Source organism: Chaetodon trifascialis, chromosome 7 (genome assembly GCF_039877785.1).
Source record: "Chaetodon trifascialis isolate fChaTrf1 chromosome 7, fChaTrf1.hap1, whole genome shotgun sequence".
Classification (NCBI taxonomy): domain Eukaryota; kingdom Metazoa; phylum Chordata; class Actinopteri; order Chaetodontiformes; family Chaetodontidae; genus Chaetodon; species Chaetodon trifascialis.
Window position 1 is genome coordinate 21,935,315 of NC_092062.1, and position 23,772 is coordinate 21,959,086.

A 23,772-nucleotide genomic window follows, 5' to 3' on the forward strand; every position below is an offset into this window, starting at 1 on the left:
CCTGAGTTTTGCCTGTGGGATTATTAATACCACTGTGGTATTTATGTCTTTTTATTATACGTCAATATATCAACACAAACACATTTCCACCACAAGAGGGCGACGTGTTGCGGCTTTATGGCGCATCTGCACATTTAGTGGGTTTGTCTCATGCAGACAGCTTGTCACTCTGCTCGCAGGTAACTCTGCATTTGCTGAGTGATACTAAAGGAGCTGCTGACCTTCCCTGAGCTGTTTTGAATCTCACAAATACACATAAATGGAGGTGTTACTTGTACTTTGTGTTGTCTCTGTGGCTTTTACAGGTAAGAAATAAGTCCACTGCTGTCATTGTTTAAAATGCATTTTCTGAACTTCAAAACTTAGATACATTCATGAAAAGTTGTGGAAAGGAGTTTAACTCAGAGTCAAGGAACAAACCTGATCTTCACCTCTGCAATCAATGCTTTTGTTTCTCGACTCTACCTGAAACTTATACGAGTAACGAACCATAAAAACTGAACTGACTGAAACCAAAAAGTTGTTTACAGTTAGCCCCATTGCATGTGGTTTAGGAAATGTTAATTATTAATAATAGTATCAACATCTCCATAGATGAGCTGCCTCTTACTGTGTGGCCTGTTTGTTTTGATAGATCTGACCTTTTGTGATCGGTAATGTGATCTAAAAGCTGCTGGCCCAAACAGATAGACATTCACTGCAATGTATGAAGGAAAAGGTGTCAAGTACTGTGAAAAAGGCTGTGAAATATGTCATGAGTCTGTCGAGGTTTTGGTTTAGATTGTGATGAAAGATATTGTCCTACTGGTCCATTTTTTACTCAGCTTATTAGAGTTCTTCTCAGACCTGTGACTGTCTCCTCCAGGTTTAACCAACGGAGCTGGTGTGTTGCCAGACGGTCCTCTGAATGCAGCTGTGGGAGGGATGGTGATGTTCACCACAACACTGACTCCACCAGAAAAACCATTTTCATCAGTGTCCTGGAACTTTGGTGTGACAAATATATTCACTTTCAATGCTTTAAACATAACTCCACCAGAGTATGAAGACAGGATCACCTTCTTCCCCTCTACTGGATCTCTGCAGCTCAGGAATCTGTCTCTTAATGACAGTGGAGAATACACAGTCAACATTAATCAACCTGGAGAAGCACAGAAGAATGGGATCATAAGACTGGACATATATGGTGAGCAGATGTTTCACACGTTGCATCCCTTTCGATGCTGAATGGAAATCATGCATAGCATTTTAGAAATAAATGAATGCTGTTTCTGTTCGAATGACAGTGTTTTGGCATTCAGTGGATTCAAATAAGAAGATAAAAATAAAAAAGATTCAAAACATACAAACTAAAAGAAAAGACCTTGTTTTCGGGTTAATTTAAAGAAACTTCAACAATTACACTCTGAACTATAAATCTTAACTCATGGTCCACTTATATTTGCATTTTCCAGAGCTTTCAACTGCATCTCATGGTGTTCATCAGCAGATGAAAATAGCTTAGCTGTCATCACAGGTGATAACAGGCGGTTGAGTTAAATCATTATATATCATCATCATCATCTTTGAACGGATGATAGACGTGTAAGAGGAGTTAACTCTTGGCAGAAATGTCTTAGTGCTGCAGGTTCTTCTTGCTCTTGGCTTTGACTTTCCGATCTTTGATGTCCATCTGTTTACCCCAAAGGATGATGGGAATGATCTCTCATACACAGACTAGATCACGGTGCCAGTTGGATACGTTCTTATAGGTGACTGGAGAGGTGACGTCAGACATGATTACAGCACAATGAGTTTGAATGTCTTCTACTTCGAAAATTTGATTTATGAGATGTGATTTAAAATGTGGAAAAAAGCAAATAAGTGTACCTTAAGTAAACATTTCTTTTTTGGATCAATGACTCTTTCAAAAGTTAAGAATAAACTTTGACTCTCAAATTAATTTAACATGTATTTCTTTAGGATGGTTTCTTGCTTAAGTTTCCAAGTCGTCCAATAACTGTGTTATGACTGAGATCTTGAACCTCAAGCCATTATTGCTCATCATACAACTGTATCACTAAAACCGGATTCGTTCCTCTCTCTACATTGCTCCCCTCTACTGAACAATGTCCCTTTCTTAGGCAAGAAATGTGGAAAGTGTACAACCCAGATTCCAAAAAAGTGAAGCAAACAAACTGTGTTTGCTGAAACTGCTTTTCCAAAGTGTTCCTGAGCCCATGCAGTAATGTCCTTTATACAGTCATGTGTTCACAAAGTGGTGAACTTCTCTCCATCCTCGCTTGTGAATGACTGAGCCTTTCCAGGAAGCGCCTTTCATACCCAATCATGATACTATCACGACCAACTTGTCTGAGACGTGTTGCTGCATCGAATTCAGAATAAGCAGATATTTAGAAAAATCAATGAAGCTGATGAGGTCAAACGTTAAATATATTGTCTTTGTACTGTTTTCGATTGAGTGTATGTTAGAAAAGATTAGTAAATTGTGACATGATTTTCACCCACAGTGAGTGTTGCCAATGTCGCGGTAACCTCAGACACCACAGACTTGGTGGAGTTCAACAGTACTGTCCGTCTGTCCTGCTCCTCCTCTGGATCCTCCCTCTCTTTCCTCTGGCTGAACGGCAGCTCTGAGGTGACAGGAAGTGACAGAGTTCAGCTCACTGATGGAAACTCCACTCTCACTATAGTCAATGTGAGCCGCTATGACCAGGGACCGTTCAGGTGTCACGTGTTCAATCTTGTCAGTAATGGCACCAGCGATCCAGTAAACCTCTCCATCAGCTGTGAGTGGAAGCGTGCAGTATACTGAACACATGCAGGTGTAATAAGTCATGTAGCATTTCCTTCAAGCTGCTAACATTACTTTTTATGCTTGTTCTTACTCTCCATGTGCTGCACGCTGTAGATGGCCCAGAAAATATTACGTTGACAAAATCTCCATCACAAGAATACTTGGAGAAAGGATCAAACATCAATCTGATGTGCTCAGCTGTCGCCAGACCTGCTGCCCTGTTTTACTGGTTTCTGAATGGAGACCAGCTGCCTGATACTGGATCAGAGCTCAGTCTGATGAACATTCAGATGAGTCATAGTGGTAACTACAGCTGTCAGGCCTTCAGCCAGAAAACTCTGAGGCATGAAACATCTCAGCCTGCAGTTGTGTCCGTTGTGGGTAAGTTAGAAGTGTACTGGCAAAGTCTGTTCTCAAATCAGTGCACCTTATGGAATAAAACTAAAAAACGACCTTTGATCAAATTGTTTTGTAACCGTCACCTGTTTTGGTCAGTTGTTAGAGAATATTTCAGCTTTAATAAACAGGTTTCTTCTCCATTATTCAGTGTGTGAATTGACACACTATCCTGTTATGTCACATGATCCACTCAAATACAACATTCGACAGGTAAACAGGTTCATTGGTGACAGGTGATAGTATCATGATTGGGTATGAAAGAGGCATCCTGGGAAGGCTCAGTCGTTCACAGGCGAGGATGGAGTGAGGTTCACCACTTTGTGAACACATGATTGTTTGTAAATGATTATATTCTGTTTTTATTTTTTTTATTTACTGTTATAGGTGAAGAGTTGGTTGTCAAAACTGTAAATGTTAAAATACATTTCAGATAGACATATAATAGGAAGCTATATCTATTTACCCAGTCAGCCCTCAATAAGTATTTTACTTTTTCATAAGTTTCACACAACACAATGATCTCTTGCCCAACAGAGAGAATATCAGGAGCTTCTGTCAAATCATCAATAAACCTGCCGATTGAGGGGAACTCTGTCAACTTAAGCTGTGAGGCTGCCGGCTCCCTCTTGAGCAGAACGTGGATGAAGGACGGCTCAGATCTGATCCCGGCCGACAACATCGTATTTCACGACAACAACAGAGTGCTGTCGTTTCACCCTCTGAAGAAAACAGACAGCGGACAATATTCCTGTAATATCAACAACCCTGTCAGCAGTGGAGCAGCTAATTACAACATGGTTGTTAACTGTAGGTAACAAAGTGTACAGTCTACATTCACTGTTCAAAGTGGTGTGTGCCATAAATAACAGTGCACTACTGAAATGATTTGTTTGCTGGCCTTGAACCCAAGATTTTAGATTCTCATGTCAACTACTGTTTGTCTGTGCCGCTGTAAAAACTTGACAACTATCTGTGTTTCAGATGGACCAGAAAACCTTCAAATCACAGGTCCAAGTGAGATAAGTGTTGGCCAGACCTTAACATTAACCTGCTCTGCTGAGTCCACACCATCTGCTCGATACACCTGGACACTGAACGGGACAGAGATTCACAACTCTTCTGTGTTCACTAAAGACAACGTTGAACTCTCTGACAGCGGCAACTACACCTGTCATGCCATGAATAACGTAACTGGGAGAGCATTATCAGCGGTGCATGGATTGTCCGTAACAGGTACCAATATGGAGGTTATTACACACTTTGTTAGGCTTCTTTTGGATATTGAGATTAACTCACAGGATTATACCTCTGATAATGTGAAGATTGGCAGGCTGCCTCAAGATTTTTATTCCAGATTCATTCCACCAACTGAATGTAGCAGATTTATTTTAAGATTATGAAAGAGCAAAGGCTTGAAATGCAAAACTTGGTAGGATAATATTCGGTTTCATGATGGACAGCTTTATAAAAAAATATATATCAAAATGAATGCAGTAGAATCAGAGATATTCATGTTAAAACTCAGATTTGGATTTGTTATGCCAGCATAGCCTTGAGACGCTCGTTTCAAGTGAAGATGAGGAGCAGGCTACAGGAAACAGGAATGTTCTCCAGCTAAAGGAGATATCGATGATATTTAGCTATTAACTAGCTATTAACTAGCCAGCTGTAAAATTACATAAAGGGAGAAACTGAATGATTTGTATCCACAAAAACCGTGAGATCCTGTTTAGAAAATGCTGTGGAAATCATGTTCTCATCTCGTGTTTCATTTAAGCCAACCCAAACAAAACACTAATCTGTTCGACTGGTTGCATCGTTGGAATCGTGATGGCATGTTTGGTCGTCTGTGCGGTAGCTGCTGCTGGCGGAGGGTACTACATTTATATCAGAAAGTAAGTTGAAAATACCTCAAGATTTAACCAGGGAGCCTTTTTTTTTTATCACAATCATGACACATGTAACAGCTCTGCATTATTCAGGAGTATTTGGACCCAAAAGCACGACTTGACCAGGCACATAAAGTTAGAAGTTAAGATGAAGTCGTGGTCAGAGACAGGCAGAAGTCAGAATCAGAAGAGATGGTGGCTGGGAAGCAAGTTGAAAACAATGGAGACAATAGAGGAGAATTAAATGGAATGGGCTGATACATGCAGTGTCCTGCAGGGCTAAAGGGGAATGCTTTGGAACGTTTCCTGGTAAAACTAAGTATGATTATTTGTAAATCATTATGAAAAAATACATTTTGGACACACACATTATGATTGTGCTGAAGCTCTCACTATGAGAATAAATAGTGTTTACCTGGTTGTTGAGCATACACAAGAAATCTGACGATACCTGTCTCATTACTTCAACAGAAAACGGACAAAAAATACAGGTGAGTGCGTTATAAGCTTGCGTGTACGTGGTTTTCTCCCTTGATTGAATTCTTGTAAGAATTATTTATTTTTTTCTTGTTTTAAAGGAGCTGGAGGCCAGAATAACACAGCATTCTCAGGAAGTCAGGTAACAGCCATCAGTTTACACACACCTCAGAAACCAGGTTACTGGAGAATGCATGCGTACATGTATTCTGCATCGTAATGTTTTACGTCATGAGACATCAGTGAACAATCTGGAAGGAATGGATGCATCAGGATACACTTAATAATCCACATACAAGGTCGTTCTTAAAGATTTTATTGCACACGACACAATGCGAAACAGTGCAGATTACGCCTTCATTCAGTTTTAGAAGCGTCAAATGGTGAAAGGTAAACATGCACATTCTCGTACGCACAAGCCTTCATTTGTTATTATTTGTTATTATTATTTGTTAACAGTAGTAGTGGTAATAGTTGTAAGAAGTAAGTAATAATGAAATAGCAATGTAATAAAGTAGCAAATGAATCTGATGGAAGTTTTGAATTTTCATGGAAATACAACATGACAAAACTTCTTTTTATGGTTTGATTTAATGTACAGCACTATTAGCGGCCAGTCTGTGATCAGGTTTGTTTGACTTTATAGAGGTTGAAAGAGGTTTCCTCCCCCCATCACAGGGCCTTTGTTTACCACAGTGCTCAAGATCAGACTTTGAACCGGGAAGAAGATATTCAGTTGACAAAATAGAGTAGAAGTGATCCGATACGTGCCTGAACCCACACGATTACTTAGATTTTGTAGAATTTCAAACAGAGATGATTAGGTTCCCTGAACAGTTTGCTAATATTGTCCCCCTCCCATTTTCATATTTAGGAGCTAAACTATGCAGACTTAAGGTTTTTCCAGAACAAAGATGGTGGGACAGTTCAGATGGAGCCACAGGATTATTCATCAGAATACGCTCAGGTCAAAGTGAACAACCATCAGCCTGCACCGTCATCACCTCCCAGCTACGATGACCACATGCAGCGAATGAGGTCAGCTGCTCAGCCTGGTGCTAACGACGCCCAAATTTACGCTCATGATCGCAACTAATTGGACATGATGGATCATCTGGTCAGCTGACATGTGGTGAGACAAACCTGCACTTCCCTCTCAGATATTTTACAGAGAACTAATGTGGAACAGAGTTTACTTAGTCAAAGCACTTTCACGGTGGTTAATAATCAATCAGTTCATGACAGTTATTGCCATGGCTGCGGTTAGAAGGAACATGTCCTAGAAACATGTCCTTATTAGTTTGCATAAGCTACATAGAATAGCTTTCCTAACATCATTGTTTGTCCCTTTTTGTCCAGTCGATGAAAAGTTTGAATATCTGAGTGTAAATATTCTCTTTATGTGATTTAGTTGTTTGTTTGAGCCTGAATGTTTGACACTGCACTCCAGATGTTTGCTGTGTCATTTCAGTTGAGGTTCCAGCTCGCAGTTTGTCAGTTGTGGATTCATTTTGTATTTATTTTGCATATTATAGAATGAAAAATAGCAGTTGTTTAGTTATATTGTATTGACCGTTGACACGCCATGCATATTGACCACCGTAGTGGTGTTTTCAGGACAAACTGAACAAGCTCTGTAAATGTCAGGGAGGATCCTCCTTGACACTGACAGAGCTTGTTCAGTTTGTCATTATAATAAGGAACCATTATGATCTTGCAATCAGTTAGTCCAATGGAACAGCGGAAAGATCAATAGAGAAACACATCTTTTCAATTTGATTCCATAATGATAAAATATCCCACAAATGGGAGGTCTACAGGCACATAAAATACAAAATGTGTGCATAAGCAAAAACAAGGGATTTCTCTCCAGTTGCACTTTAACCACTGGAGAAACAATAGTTGATAGAAGTTAAAGGAACCTCCATGAGATGTCCAGTAGGTATTCAATGAATATTTAAAGGTACAGGTCCAACAGGGATGTGGAAACTGTGGCCTACAAGAAATATGTCAATATTTTTCCTCAAAGTGAGTCAGAGTAATTCAGGACATGTTTACAGTAAATGTCTGCCAAAGTTGCTGTGTTACAGCATGATAAGATGCTTTCTCTGTGACAGCAGGAAAGTAATTTAAATATGTGCAGCAGTGCCAGTAAACAGTGCCACAAACCACACCTGTGCATCACACCTGTACGAAACCTAACTTTATGACGACGTTTGCCTTTATGCAATATTGTGTACTGTAATGATCCTGAGGCATTAGATAAATGTTTGCACTGACATTTTTTTAACGAGGGTTTCATTTGATAACTTTTTTGTTAATAAAAGATAAAGTAGGTGTGTTTTATATAGAGGTAGTAATGGTGTGGAGTGAGGACACAATCAGTGTTAAGTTGTTGTTTTTTTCATGAGCAAAACAACCAATAAATGAAAAGACATCATCTGTATTTTAATCCTCAATTTTATCACAATATGAGTGACTCCTTTTACATTGTTTCCACGTGGTCATTTGATATATTGTCATTGTAAAAACGTGGATTACGGCTGTTTTACGTAGACAGATGCATAACAGACAGATTGGATTTGATATCACTTTAAACGGCAAATGCATGAAATAACAAGTATGGGAAGCGACAGGTGTCTTTCTGTGTTGTAAAGGTTTATTTAAAGAGTGAAGGCAAACACATTTGTCTACAGCCAGGCTCCCCATGAAGAGATCAATGCTGTTCTCCTTTGTTGGACTGTTGGCCAGCAACAGATCTAATTCACCAATCTACTCTGAATAAAGGCCAATGACAAAGGTCAGGAATCAGGATTATATAACAGAACTTTTTGTTGACTTAGACGTAAATTCTTTCTTACTTTTTGCCTCTTTTTCAAACAACTGATTGGTTCAGAACAAATGAGATGAAGAGCATGAAGTCTCCCAACCCGAGCTAATGAATCTGGGTGTTTGGCCAGACTTCCCCTCCTCCATCAGTTAACCATTAGTAAAGATCAAACTCCCTGTGAGTTCTTCCCACGGCTGATTTGACCTGCACGGAGAGGAAGTATTGGAAGGAATACTTTTTTTTTACCTTAAAAATTCCATTTCATTTGATTTTAATGGGATAATCAGTGGATGAAATGGATTTTAAATGGATTTAAAAGCACAGTTGATTATGAAAACCATCCTGTAATTTGTACCTTATGAGGCCTTGATCTTTTAGTTAAGGTGAAAATTCAGGGATAAATTTCGTGGTTCATTTTTAGGGGCTTTTTACCTCTTCAAAATTCACTGTACTGTCCACAAAATCCAGTCATTATTCCCATATTTGGGGAGAATTCCAAAATTAAACCATATGTATCAATTATAATACTTAAATTCATTGTAATCTATGAATTTGCCTGTTAATTAATCCCACATTTACAGCATGAATAGCTCAACACAGTTTGAAATAGCTCTCAGGGCTAAATTAAAAAGTATTTCATTCTGTTTCAAGAGACCCTTGTTTAATACTGAGTGTGTTGTATCATGATTTGTTTTACCATTAACCTCGATTGTTGAACCGTTTGACTTGAATGTGGCTTTTTCTTTAACTGTCACACCACAGTGAATGTGCGATTAATATTTGACTAAAGAAAGAATGCAGTAAATGTAACTCTCAGGTTGGAAATAATGCATTTGTGCTGACTGATCAGTGAATAAACTTTTTTTTTCATGAACTTACATCCACTTTAGTGACATTTGTGCATTTGCAGACATTATCCACGCACATCACAGTGGTCTCTCTTTCTCTTGTGCATAGGCAGCATAGAGTCTGATTCTGCAGTTTCTTGATTGTGTCTGTTTTTGTGTTTACAAAGTTTAATGGAACATAAGAGCAGCGATTTGTTTATTCATGCCGAGGGCCAATAAAGAACCACAAATCCAAGAAGAAGTTCAGAGCATGATATGAATCTGTCTTCTACAACAACAAAATAAAAAAAAAAAAAGCATTTAAGTAATCAAGTAATTAAATACTATGCAAACTTAAACCCATTCCCAGGAATGACACTGCAGTTGAATTACAGTAATAAATTCAAAGTTCACTGTGACTAAATATGTTTCTTTGACAACCTAATGGCCTCACAGCAATGGATGAGCAAAAGCCAGAAAATGTATTTATCCTTTGTGCTCTTAGATGTATTAATCAAAGTTAAAGGAAGACTTTAAAATGACTTTATATTATATATATATATATATCCATCCATTATCTATACCGCCTATCCCTTTCGGGGTTGCGGGGGGCTGGAGCCTATCCCAGCTACAATGGGCGAGAGGCGGGGTACACCCTGAACCGGTCGCCAGCCGATTGCAGGGCAACATGTAAGGACAAACAACCATTTACACTCACATTCACACCTATGGACAATTTAGAGTCATCAATTAACCTAATGAGCATGTTTTTGGTCTGTGGGAGGGAGCCGGAGTACCCGGAGAGAACCCACGCATGCACGGGAAGAACATGCAAACTTCACACAGAAAGGCCCCGCCTGACCCGGGGATCGAACCGGCAACCTTCTTGCTGTGAGGCACACGCACTACCTGCTGCGCCACCGTGCAGCCCTATATATATATATATATATATATATATATATATATATATATATATATATATATATATATATATATATATATATATATATATATATATATATATATATATATATATATATATATATATATATATATATATATATATATATATCTCCGAGATACAGATTCAAGCTTTCACTCTCTAAAGCTGATCATCAGAAAAGCCCCACCCTTTTGAACACAGGCAGTATTTACTGACTGCTCTCCACTCCTTGTGTGACTGGAAAAGGATGAGTCATCGAGTAACAATTGACTTTTAATGTCATTAAAACATATCATTTTTGATTGTCATTGTAATAAAAGGACAATTAGGTGTACTTCATGCTGTAGCTCACAGTTGAATCGGACGACACGTCCCTGAGGCTCATTAATATCAGACTCAGTTGGAACAAATAGATGGTTTATTGTATCAGCAGGCCTGAGGCACACAGACCGAGAGGCTGCTGTAATAAAACAATTCAGGCCACGTACTGTGCACCTCATTTCAAACAAGGAGGGAACTAAAAGTAATGACAAACTGCCAGGAGACAACGCCATCTAGTGTTTAATGCAATGCTCTGACAAATCTGTGCAGAACGGTTGTGCAATTTCAACACATCTTCTCACTGCTTTCCTGAATTACCCAATCCATCCATGAATGAAGTAATCCATTGATAGCATGAAAAAAAACTACAGTCTCGTCACCCCAAAACTTGCAGAAGTCACAAAAAGTAACAAAACATTTCAATGATTGTTACTATTATTATTATTATTATTATTATTATTAAATATTGACCGGGAAAATTTCCTTTTCTTATAGATTGCATTGATTTCGTCATCAAAAAAAAAAAAAAATAAAAAAATCCATTGTTAAACAAGATGTTTTAGTAATAGGTTTATAAGATAACTTCCTTCCTCTAACTCACAGTCAGTGTAAGATACTGTGATTGTGGAGGCAGCCATGAGAGACATTACTACGATTACCTACTGGAAAAGTCTGTGCTGTGTGTTGGTGGTGGCACTGATGGGTAAGAGCACTTAATTTACTGACTGCTGATTTTTACATTGTCTGCTGCTCCAAGGACTAATTCAAAAATCCTTATATATGAACAGGGAGATGTTTTAGAAAGCTGGTGGCATGATGGCTAAAGGCTGAAAAATGTTATTGTCTGTGCTGTTCAATTTAGTTTAGATAAGCCTTGACATACTGATTTGAAATATGACAAGTTATGCTTTTATTTTTGAGCAAGGCCTCTAAAAAAATATTTCCCTCATATTAAGAATAATAAGAAATAATGATAAGAAAGTAACGAGTATTTAGGTGATATGATATGATGATGATATGACACAAATATGGCAGTGGCACCACTACAAGAGAAAAGAAACATCAAAATGTATAAAACATGCCTGTTAGCAGTAGTAATAGCACTTACTATATATTTTCTTTGGTAATACTGAAATTAGTTCTGGGTAATGCAAATGTATCAGCGCTCAGACAGAGATCTTTCATTTTCTCCCAACAACCTTAAAATTAAACCTAATTAATTCACAGAACCAGCAGCGATGACATAGCCACACAATTTTTAGACTAACCTGCAGCCTTTTTTACAGTTAAATAATGAGGAGAGGAAAATGTTCTCTTTGTAACCTACATTAGGCTGCAGAATAAATCGAAGCTGCAGATGGTTGTTTTTTGGTTTTGTTTTTTCAAGGTTGCCTAAAAGCACAGTAGAACTCAGTGAACAGGAACTGATAGAAGCTTGATGGGAAGGCATTGTAATACCAGCCAGAGAAGGAACTTTTTATATGAATGAAGAATGAAGGTGAATGTTGAAGTGAAGGGATCGTTTCCAACAAAGGCTTACATACATCATCTGACACAGACATGTGACTCCTCCTCTCCCTCAGGTGTACCAGGTACAGAGGCCTGGGAGCAGATTTCCTGGACCGGTCAGGTGACGGCTGGTTTCAGGACCATGTTCACCTGTTCCTCCTCTTGCTTCCCAAACTGCAGGTACACCTGGTCCTTTACAGGCTGCACAGTCACTGGGACCACATTAATCTGGGCACCAGATGGACTGGACCCTACAGTGGAATTACGGTGCAATGTGCTCAATCCAGAAACAGGAGTCTCAGGCACTATGACCTCCATTGTAGAAATTCAGTGAGTACAGCGTTGACTTCAAGGGTTAAGGTTTTAGATAAAACAACATGTGGATGAGCTTCAAATTCAACATATGATTAAAGATTAAAATGCTGGTTCCCAAACCTTTTTGGCTCGTGCCCCTTTTAAACTTAAAGAGGAAGAAGAGGAAATCCTTTATTAGTCACAATTAACACAACATGCAGAGTTAGGGGGAAACTGCACACGCCATGCATATGTGAAATTCTTTCTCCGCTTTTAATCCATCCTTGGTCATTCCTTCCTCCACGGCAGACCAGGAACGGTGGGCTGCTATCCGACCGCTGCCCGGGGACCAGTTCCTTGTTGTCACCATTGGTCAGGTGGTGATCTTCATGCATGTTTTTAGTGGGGGTATTTTTATGGAGGATACCCCAGGTGAGCTACAGGGAGAACATCAAACTCCACACAGAAAGCCCTTTTTCCTCGAGCAGCAGGCACCGAAGGCATGGTGAGATAGTGACCCTGCGGGACAATATGCAGCAGCTGCAGAAGGCTTCACTTCACTTTGACTCACTGCTGCCCTCTGATGCTGGATTCTACCAGTGTGAGACTTACATACCTACAGTACACCAGACGAGCGTTTTCAGCCTGGGCTATTATTTTCACATCATACAGGTGCAGCTCAAAAAATAATCGGCGAAAAGTTCAATATTTTTTGTCTGTCATTTCAGAAAGTGAAGCTCATATATTATATAGATTCATGACACATAGAGTGAAATATTGCAAGCCTTTATTTCTTGTAGTTTTGATGATTATTGCTTACAGCTAATGAAAACCCAAAATTCAGTGTCTCAGAAAATTTGAATATTGTGAAAAAGTTCAATATTGGGAACTCATGGTGTCACTCTTTAATCAGCTGATTAACTCAAAACACCTGCAAAGGTTTCCTGAGCCTTTAAATGGTCTCTCAGTCTAGTTCAGTAGGCTACACAATCATGGGGAAGACTGCTGACTTGACAGATGTCAAGTCAAGTCAAGTCAAGTCAAGTCAAGTCAAGTCAACTTTATTGTCAATGCTGCTATATGTACAGGACATTAACAGAATTAAAATCATGTTTCCCTCAAATCCCTGGTGCAAACAGCAATAAACATGAAATATAAAATGTAATCTAAAATATAAAGCGAAAAGAATCTAAAAGAAATATATACAAGTTAAAAAAGATCTAGTAGAAATATGGCAATCTAAGATATAAAATACAGTAAAATGCAGGACAGCTCCTCCACAAAGAGCACTTCATGCTTCCTTCTGCTGACAGGCTTTATGGAGATGCTGATGTCACACTGAATTTTGGGATTTCATTAGCTTTAAGCCATAATCATCAAAATTACAGGAGATAACGGCTTGCAATACTTCACTCTTTGTGTAATGAATCTATATAATATATGTTTCACTTTCTGAAATGACAAAAAATACTGAATTTTTTCACGATATTCAAATTTTTTTGAGCTGCACCTGTGCAAGGATTGCAGCTTTAGCTAATATCAGCACTTTCTGTGTTGTATTAAATATAAAACCCAAAATTGGCAGCAAAAAACTGGCAGCAACTCAAGACTATGACAAGAGAAAATAAAACAAAAATGCAAAACAGCACTGTTAGCATACACTACTGTATGTACTATACACTGAAATTAATACAGAAGTTACAAAACAGTACACACAAAATGCCTCCCTAATGTTGAACACGTGTGGCTAATACAGAGGAGAGGCTAAAAATGACATTTCACATCGCTGTGTCAGGATTTGGCAGTATCTTCCTGTCTGTCTCCCTGTCTTTCCTCTGTATCCCTTCCCTTCTGTGTCCTGTTTGTCTTTGTCTTTGAGCTGAGCTGGGCGTGGTCACCTGCCCCTCCTCCGGCCAACCCGCCTGCACACCTGAGGCTCGTCGCTAATCACCTGCACAGTATTTAAACCCCAGTTCTTCACTCCAGTCTTTGCCAGGTTGTCAGTTGTACTTTGCGGTACTTTTTCTTATCTCTCTTTGGATTAGTTTTTGTGATCTTTGCTTTATGCTCTTGACCAGTGATTTGACTCCTGTGCTGTGTCTCTTGGCCCCAGAAACCCCTGAGCCATACACCACCTGGCTGTCCTGCAGTAAATCAGCCAACACTCTCTGCCTCACCTACAGCTGTCTGTCCTTCCTCCCAATCACCGAGGCTTAGCTTACCTTCATATTGACTGTTGAATTCACAATGAACTTTTTTTTTTCAACCTGCTTGTTCTACAAAAGCACATCATTATGACACATTGTTTCCACAACCTGCTGTCACCACATCCTGCTGAAAAATGCCCAATCCACTGTATGTTATGTCCAAATGGCTGGTAATGATGCCAGTTTTTGGCAGTTTCTTCCTCCTTCTCCCTCGCAGAGATGGATTTAGCATCATGAGACATTGTTTGACTTGAAGCTGACCTCTGACCCAGCCGTGTTACTGATTCACTCGCATGCTGAATGGAGGGTTTTGTGAAGTTGAAAACAACTGCCTCAGATAGACTGATGTGTTTTTAAAACACCTGCAGTTCGTCACACACGCTCGTCACATGCCTCTCTCACCCCTCTGAAAATGCACAAATAAGACAGATAAGAGAATGACACAGTGCAAACAGACGAGGGAGACAGAGGCCTCCGGTGTGCTCTGCTTTGAGAGTTGCCTTATGTGACGCAACAATATTATCCGTCCGCTTTGTTCTTTTGTCTTTTTTCTGTATGTTATCTCACCTGTTTCATATAATTTTAGCCATGAGGTTTAGTTGGAATGGGGAAGCAAAACCACAGAAATATTCAAAAGGCTATATATTCAAGGTTTTTGTTCCTTCATTAGAATAGAGTTATACTTATATACTGGGCTTGATTCCGTTTCAGGTGAAACATTGGAAACTGTTTTTATTATAAACTGGAAATGTACACTATGGTGATGGTACAAACTTAGAGAGCAGTGGATCACCGTGTAGAAATACAGTAAAAGTACAAAAGTATGAGCATCAAAATATATGTAAAGCATTGAAGTAAAAGCACTAATTTTGTATTTCAGAGTAATGTGTATCTTATTATTGGATTCTAATTATTGGTGCATTAATGTACATAACGTTTTAATGGTAGAGGCTTGGTAAAGGTTTAGCTCATTGTAATTAGTTTGCTGGATAGCTTGTGAATTTCCCCCCAGGATCAATAAAGTTTTAACCTATAATAATATATCATAATTTATTTATTGACTATATTTTGTATTATTAATCTAATTCTAAAAAGTAACCAGTAGCAATGTTTACCTCTGAAACATAGAAATATAAAGTAGCAGAAAATGAAAATGCTCAAGTTATGTACAAATACCTTAGAACTAGACAATACTTGCTGCAAATGTACTTGTTTTTTTTTTTAATTACCACAAAAGACCTTTGAGGTTTCCATCCTCATTTCCAATGGTGTCAAGATGTAAAATTGAATGTAAGAGAATCTTTTGACTAATGTAGTTCTGTTGAAACCTCATTGATACTAATGTGTTAAAGTAAATGTGACTGTTGTATTTCTTTTTTTATGACATATGACATACTACTACGTAAGTACTCCTGATGATCAGGGGCTCATACACTTCAATTTTTTTAGAGGCTAACATATCTTTATGGATATAATGAAGAAAAACAAACCATTTAACAAACATCTTGTATTGTTCTTTTTTCTTGTCCGTCCTGCTTTTGCTTTATTTTGTTTGCGCATGATGTCTTTGCATTCCAAAGGGTGGCGCTGTGCTCTCAGTTACATGCGAAGAGAACAAAATCATTGTCCTTATAGAGCTTTGTTTTTTTACTGCACTTCATGTGTCATCGTGTTTCACCCTCAGAAAAATATTGCCTGCAGTTTAGTTTCCTTTAATCTAGTTTAGTTTAGTTTAGTTGATACAATGCGACACTACAATCATGACACAATGATACAGTTCAGTTCAAAGACTTGTTTCCATTGTTTTTCTCAATGTAAACAGTGATAAAGATGCAGGGCTCAACGTGATTGGGCAGCATCAAGCCACCAGCAAACCAACATAATAACCTGTATTATAATCAATAAACTGTAAAAACTGACTACAATCATTATCATCATCATCATCATCATCATTTGACCTGAAGGCATTGATGCATTAGCAAAGGTTTATTGTTTCATGCACCTATGCAATCATACTCGGCTCTGGCAAAGTAATTTTACATTTTAACAATAGGAATAACAAGGCGTTGGCAGGACAAACTCACACCCTTATTGAACAGGTGCATATGATCAGGCTGACTGCCAAGCACAGCACGATGATTCTGCTCTCTTATTGGGAAATGTGGTTCATCTGGTCAGGGTGTTGGATTACAAGGACCAGGACATGAGGGCATCAGCAGCTGCCAGCCTAATGCCCTTCACAGAGTTTATACTGAACCGGACGCTAGAAATGAGTGAGAGCGTTCAGCTTTAAAAGCAGTCCAGTATATTGTTGTTCCCATATGCCAGGTCTCTAGTGCACCTTTTTAATTTTTATTAAACCTCACAAAACATATTTGCATACAAATTTGCAACAGAATTTTGCATATGACATGCATTCAAAAGAGACTACATCTGAGTTTTGAAAGGTTTTATCAGGCCATATAGTGAGATGATGACAAGACTGTGTTTATCTTGTTATAAACCTCAGACATCTGACCTGACATACCAGCTGATACTGGCTGGCATAAATGACACAGAGACTGGGGCTCCAGGCTCCCGGAGAAAGGAGTGCCTCACATACTAATGTGAGGCTTTTTAAACTCGGATAATACCACACTTTTTGAATGTCGTGGAGGCATTATTCAAACTCATTTGGAAGTGTGGAGATTTTCCTCAGGTGGTTTTGACCACATCAGACTTTATTTTTCAGCAGTGGTGTTGGTTGTTTTATGCTACCTTATGCTTACCTTCAGAGGGACATATTTCGCTTTTTACATATTTATTACATTATTACATATTTCAGTTTCAGATGATTAGACATCAACTAATAAATTGTGATGTTATTTGATAGATTAAAAATACTCTGCAGTATTTCTCTATGATGAAAAGGGCATTACAAATAAAATGTCTTGTTATTATTATTATAATGCAGTTGTATAAGACTTACCTTTAGCATCAACATTAAAGTGATGCTTATAGACATTATCAGACATTATTCTGAAATAGGCCATTCTGCGTAATGAGTACTTTAATTTGTGTACTTTAAGTATATTTTGATTCCAATACTTATGTACTATTATGTATGTATTATTATATATTAAATAACATGTTGAATCCAGGACTCTTATTTGTAACAGTATTTTTAACTGTGGCTTAGTTATCTAAGGGTTTCCTGTGGAGGTTCCAGTCCTACCAATGGTGTCGTGTTATTCCACCGATCAACAGGTGACGGCAGCAAGTCAAGATGTGCTGCAGTGTGCTGGCAAAGGCAGGGAAGAAGACTGTAAGCTAGTTAATATGGATCAAAACAATGCTGGATTGAAAATACTTTAAAATGTTTTGAGGTAAATGTAAGGGAGAAAAGAATGAAAAAGAAAAAGAAAACTCTAAGAATAAATACTAATATGCTGTGTATGTACAATGGGTCTGATGACAAACCACTCAATTCAATAATTAGCTGAATTTTCAGTCTAAAATTCCTGTCTGCTCATGGTGATGGTACTCCCACTCACCCTCATACTCTACAAATAGCACAGTTTAGTCATCAATCTCACTTCCTGTGTGTCAGGTACAAAACACAGGTGTGCTCACTCACTGAACTTTGCACCACCTCAGCTCAAATAATTCCACAGATGTTTACTGAGTGGTATTGTGAAAGGTCTGATGTATTCACTGTAGCAGTTTGAAACATGTAATGCTATAAAAGACAGCATGTCTTTGCTCTATCTGAAACAGATGACGTGATGAAGTGTGAAAATACTAAATGATATTATAACATAATATCTTGTTGTGTCTACTTGCAAGACTCTGTAGACTGAGTACACAGAGCTGAACAGATAGTCACTGTCAGTTAACATTTACTGCACAAAGCTGCTGCAGGTGCGGGTGTAATCCGTATGAGTGTAAAGCTGCTGAAAACACGCAGAGTGAAGTTGATATGAAATCTTTGTCTTTGACACACACACCTACACAAAGAGAGAGAGAGAGAGAGTTTGTTATATTAGTACACTGAAACTTTCAAGTGTAGGTGTGGAAAGTAACAAAAAAACATCACCAAAATTAACCCTCATCCAGACAGGACTCAACCAACGAAAGAGTTGGGGTTCACTGCTTCCCCCAAAAAATCCTGGATAAATAACATCGCCCACAAGCCCCCCACTCCCCAGTCCTGCCTCACATAGCTTCTGTCATAATTTGTCATTTTGCTCACTGGCCATTTACAGGACTTCACCCAGTGTGGTAAATGAAAAATGTAATGCACATTGTATGTTTGACAAGAGTGAACACCCAATAAGCAGAAACACCTGCAGATAAGAACTGGGGTGTAGGTATTTAGGGGTAGGGGGTTGGACGTATGTGCAAATATAACAGGGGAGAAACAGTGAGGACATCCTCAGACCATTGATACACGATGGAGAAGAAGAGAGAAGGAACCTTGGCGATTGTATTTCTGGCTCTTATACAAGGTATAAGTTGATGGATTTGAGAAGAGCTTCGTTATATTAGTAAAAATATTAGAGTAACAGTCTGTTGTGTTATTTATATTACAGTAAATAAACTGCACTCTCTCCTTCAGGTGTTCTGGCTTCAGGCGCTGTGGAGGTCAAGCCGTCCATCAATCCCGCCATCGTCGGGGACACAGTGACGCTGTCTCTGTCTCCCTCTGCGACTCTGAAAAGTGGGAGCTGGGCAGTGGGAAAGACCCTCATCCTCACCTGGCTGGACGACCAGCAGGCAGTCTTCCCCAGTCACAGCGGTCGGGCGTCAGTCAACTTCCTCACTGGAGCTCTCACTCTGAGCTCCGTCAAGGTGGCTGACTCAGGAGTCTACATAGTGCAGAGCAGTGACACTCAGCTTAAGGCCAATGCTTCCATCTCTGTTCTGGGTAAGAATAAATGGCTGATGTTCAAAGTTGGGAATAACTGATTTTATAGTTCATCCATTAGAGCCTCTATAGCTTCTTCTTAATATTGAATTACAGACCAGCTCACAGTAAACTGCCCACATGTCATTCAAGGTCAGAGTTTGGTTAGCAGCAACAAGAACTGAAATAAGGATTTCCTGCAGAAATTAAATAGTCCCAACATCGTCCCTCTGATTCGAGTTATATTTCAGGAAGTAACACCAACCAGATAATACCAACAGCTGCCTACACACATTAATGTTATCGTTTTTTATTAGCAGCATCATTTGCAGATTGAATATCATGTTCAATGACATTTCAGCAGGTTTATTCTTTCTTCATGTCCTGCATTCCATTCATCCTTGTTACTGACTTTCAGTTGGGTTGGTGCATTCAAGAAGGCTTCGAATAAACTGTGGGCACTGTTGGGTAAATACGCTGTTTGAGATTAATCACATGGGGGTTGTATAGTTTCCCCTCCATTTCAAATAAAGCTTCTTCCTAAAAGATGTGTATGTTTTAAAGATTGTCTTGCTGATGTAACAGCAATATAACTTCTGATGCTGTCACTGTTCTTATTTGATTAAACCTGAGTGACACATGCAAGTAAATTAATAATATGTACTGTCAACAAGGAAGTCAGCTTGAGAGGCACACACAGAATTGTAATAAAATAAGGGGTGTAGACAGAGACAACAAAACAGGACAGGATAAATGTTATGAGAAAATAAAGATGCGTGGACAGCAGCCAGAAAACTAGACTAAAGATCGGCAAAAAGAAGAATTAGACTTAAAGTAATTAGAACAAACAAACAAACATATGGAGGCATAAAAGACAAAGTGGACAATGTCTTTTGCAATGAGCAAGTACAGCTAGACTCGATGACGGGGAGAGGCAAAGGAAAAGTGCTGATGAACTGTTTACACTACCCTTTTTACTGGAACAGGTTCCTGTTGCACTGAAAAACGAGGATCCCAAAACAGTGTTCAGAAAGGTCTTAGAGGAGTTCATGCTTTTGCCTCGTGACATTTGGGCCGACTGACAGCAAACTGGAATGCTGCAGCTCTCTACGTGCCGTAACAGTCTGCGTGTGTTTTGTTTTTGCTGCCCTTTTGCTCACATGGCCTTTAGATGGTTTCTGTCTGTGTGTGTCTCTGTCACCTTTGTCTGGTCTCTTGTTCTCTCAGTTTCACAGATCCAATTTCAGCTGGGTCGATAGCCCCCGACACGACTCTTTTCAATATGAACCCAAATCTGTAAAAGTTATCAGTATGTGTGATGGATACAAATATACTGTGTTTTACATTTGATCTGACATGATGATGTCACTTAAATATAGATTTCACACAATATTAGACCAGAACAGAAAACAGAATGTGATTTGCTAACCCTTTTTGACATAAACTCAACTGAAAATAGTACAAAGACAATTTATTTTATGTTTGACCTCATCAGCTAAATGTCTGCTTACTCTGAATTTGATGCAGCAACACGTTTGAAACAAGTTGGGACAGGAGCAACAAAAGACTGAGAAAGATGTGGAAAGCTCCAAAAACACCTGTTTGGAAAATTCCACAGGTAAACAGGTTCATTGGTAACAGGTGTTAGTATCATGATTGGATATGAAAGGGTTATATACTTACACATTTCTTACTAAACAAAGGGAACATTGTTCTGCAGAGGGAAGCAATGTAAAGAGTGGGAATGAATCCCAATTTCATGACACCGCTGCTTGATAAGTAATAATGACTAGACGTTCAAGGTTTGTATTTGAGCTGGACAAATACGTGTCGTCACAAGAATGTGGACTTGAAACTTTACTGTGAGACTTGACGACTTAAGACTGAGTCAGTTTTCTCTCTCTCTTTCTTCTCTTCACAGGTAACTTTACAATTTTAAATGTAGGAAAGGTAGAGTAGAGTAAAGTAGATGTAAAGGTAAAGTAAGGTAAAGTAGATGAGGCTGGGCAAGTCTAGCTGTCAGACCCACTGTTTAATTATCATATCTTATCCTATCTGATGCCTAATACGTGGTGCAACGCTCAACCAGAGTTGGCTGAACTTACAGGTTTATCTTGTTAGCCTAATTGGGTTATTGACTGTATATCTAGAATTGTCTTATGTTTATTTACTTATGTCTATACACCTTTAGCTAGCACAATGATTCATCAGGACCTTCTGGAATACTTTCCATTAAAATACTTAATGTCTTCTTAATGGCTGATCACCTTTGAATAAGCAAGCAATAAGCTCATGGTCGATAATGTCAGTAATGATAAAGACAGATATTATGGCAGGGCTGTTGTATTGGACTGCATTCGATTGTAAACGTGTACCTAATAAAGTGGCTACAGCATATAGGCTGATGAAAAATTACCATATATTTCTCTGTATGGATGCAGTTCCTCCATTGCTTGCTGGCCACAAAGCCTCACAGCATACAGCATGTTGAAAGTTTGATAACCATCTCGATCTTTATCTTATCCACTTGTCCTCCACAGAGACCATTTCAAATGTGGCGCTGAGGGTGAATCAGACCGACCTGATGGAGTTCAACAGTTCAGCGGTCATTACGTGCTCTGTCTCCTCTGGATCCTCCCTCTCTTTCCTCTGGATGAACGGCAGCTCTGAGGTTACAGAAAGTGACCGAGTTGAGCTCACTGATGGAAACTCCACCCTCACTGTAGTCAATATGAGCCGCTATGACCAGGGGCCGTTCAGGTGTCACGTGTTCAATCCTGTCAGTAATGGCAGCAGTGATTCAGTAAACTTTACCATCGTCTGTGAGTAGGACAGCATCATTTTAACCATCATTTGCGTTAATTTCCCTGTTCCACTAGCAGAGCTCTGAAACGCCTTACGTATGCCTCTCCTCTACTGTCTCTTTCTCAGATGGGCCAGATAGCATGGCTCTAACAGTGAATGGACTGAACACGACCTCCTTTTCAACTGGATCCAATCTGACCATGCTCTGCTCAGCACAGTCCAATCCTCCAGCTCAGCTTCAGTGGGCTTTCAGAGGAGAGCTCCTGAACACAACCGGTCCACTGCTGGAGCTGTTCGGCGTCAGCGAGGACCAAAGTGGTCCGTATTCCTGCCTGGCCTTCAACAATAACACCAACATGAACAGCAACATCACCACACACATCATCATTTCAAGTGAGTTTGTTTGTAGTGACGTCAGCGCACATATTTCTTCATCTGTTCCCAACTTCGTCCTTACTTTGGTTTGTCTCTACAGAGCGTTCAGGATCAGAACAACGGACGCTCAATGTGTGTCTCCTGCCTCTGCTGTTCATGTCTGGATTCCTCTTCTAACTTCAGGGCAAGCTGCAGATTAACCACTTAAATAAAGCATATTTTGTGTCATTCACACGCTCCAAAATCTCTTAAAACAGTGAATTCTAAATTCAGGTCAGTTCAAGTCTTTTCATTATTGATTTCTATGGAGATAATTTATTAATAGTTTGTTCTGAAAATCATGAAGGACTCAAAGATTCAAATGGAGCCGTTTTTTTCCAACGAGTGCAAAACCCAAACATATTCAATTTTTTATCATTGAAGGCTAAAAAACACAAAAATAGCATTTGTACACTGGAACCGGTGATTTTTGTTTTTTGTTAAATGATTTTGATTGATTAACCAATTAAAAAAATAGTCAATCCTGTTGTAGTCAGTGTCTCCTAATTACATTCAATTATGTTGAGGAAACACACTTTTTGTGTCTTTTTTTAGGAAAATTATATATCATAAATACATGCGTACAGCAATATGACATGACTAATAAGTTGAATAACTGCTTCTCTGTCACAGATGTTGGGGGCTCATTCAGTCCATGGACGGCTCTGCTGCAATGAAATAAATGAGATACAATGAACCTTGAAGCAATGTCCAATACAGCACTGAAAAACATTTCTATGTGTCTTGAAATGTTTATTTTAACACTTAAATTATAAAAAAAATAAACATTTTTCTCAATAAATTTGATTGACATGACTGATGTCAAATAGCTTTGTCTTTCAGCCAGTATGTTGTAATATGTTCACGGATCAAACAATGAGAAACACATCACAAATCATTAATTACTAACACTGATAGTAATGGGAACAACAGAGAAGACTACTGACCTTTGGTACATTCTTTATGTTTTGATGCTACTCCTATGTAAAAAACAACAACTTTCTTATCTCCTTTGTTCACGGCTGTGGAGAATATTCATTCTTTGGGTGTTTTGTTACAGTAAACAGAGAACGAGAAAGAGACATTTAGCAAAGGGACAGACGGTCTATTGTCCTCTACTGAATCCTGTCAATATTGTTATTTGGGATATAGGTCAGTACTAAATAACTGTAAAA

At 38.9% G+C, this 23,772-nt stretch overlaps 1 protein-coding gene and 1 pseudogene across 1 annotated transcript; both read left to right on the forward strand.

Moving 5' to 3' along the window:
- Positions 1 to 852: 852 nt before the first annotated feature.
- LOC139334186 (cell adhesion molecule CEACAM2-like) lies at positions 853 to 14,503 on the forward strand (annotated as a pseudogene).
- Positions 14,504 to 18,925: 4,422 nt separating this feature from the next.
- Positions 18,926 to 22,735, forward strand: LOC139334188 (cell adhesion molecule CEACAM2-like). Its single transcript, XM_070966947.1, has 5 exons — positions 18,926 to 18,980; positions 19,091 to 19,399; positions 21,919 to 22,200; positions 22,310 to 22,576; positions 22,659 to 22,735. The coding sequence occupies exons 1-5, from the start codon at positions 18,926 to 18,928 to the stop codon at positions 22,733 to 22,735; spliced, it is 990 nt and encodes a 329-aa protein (XP_070823048.1).
- The last annotated feature ends 1,037 nt before the right edge of the window (positions 22,736 to 23,772 follow it).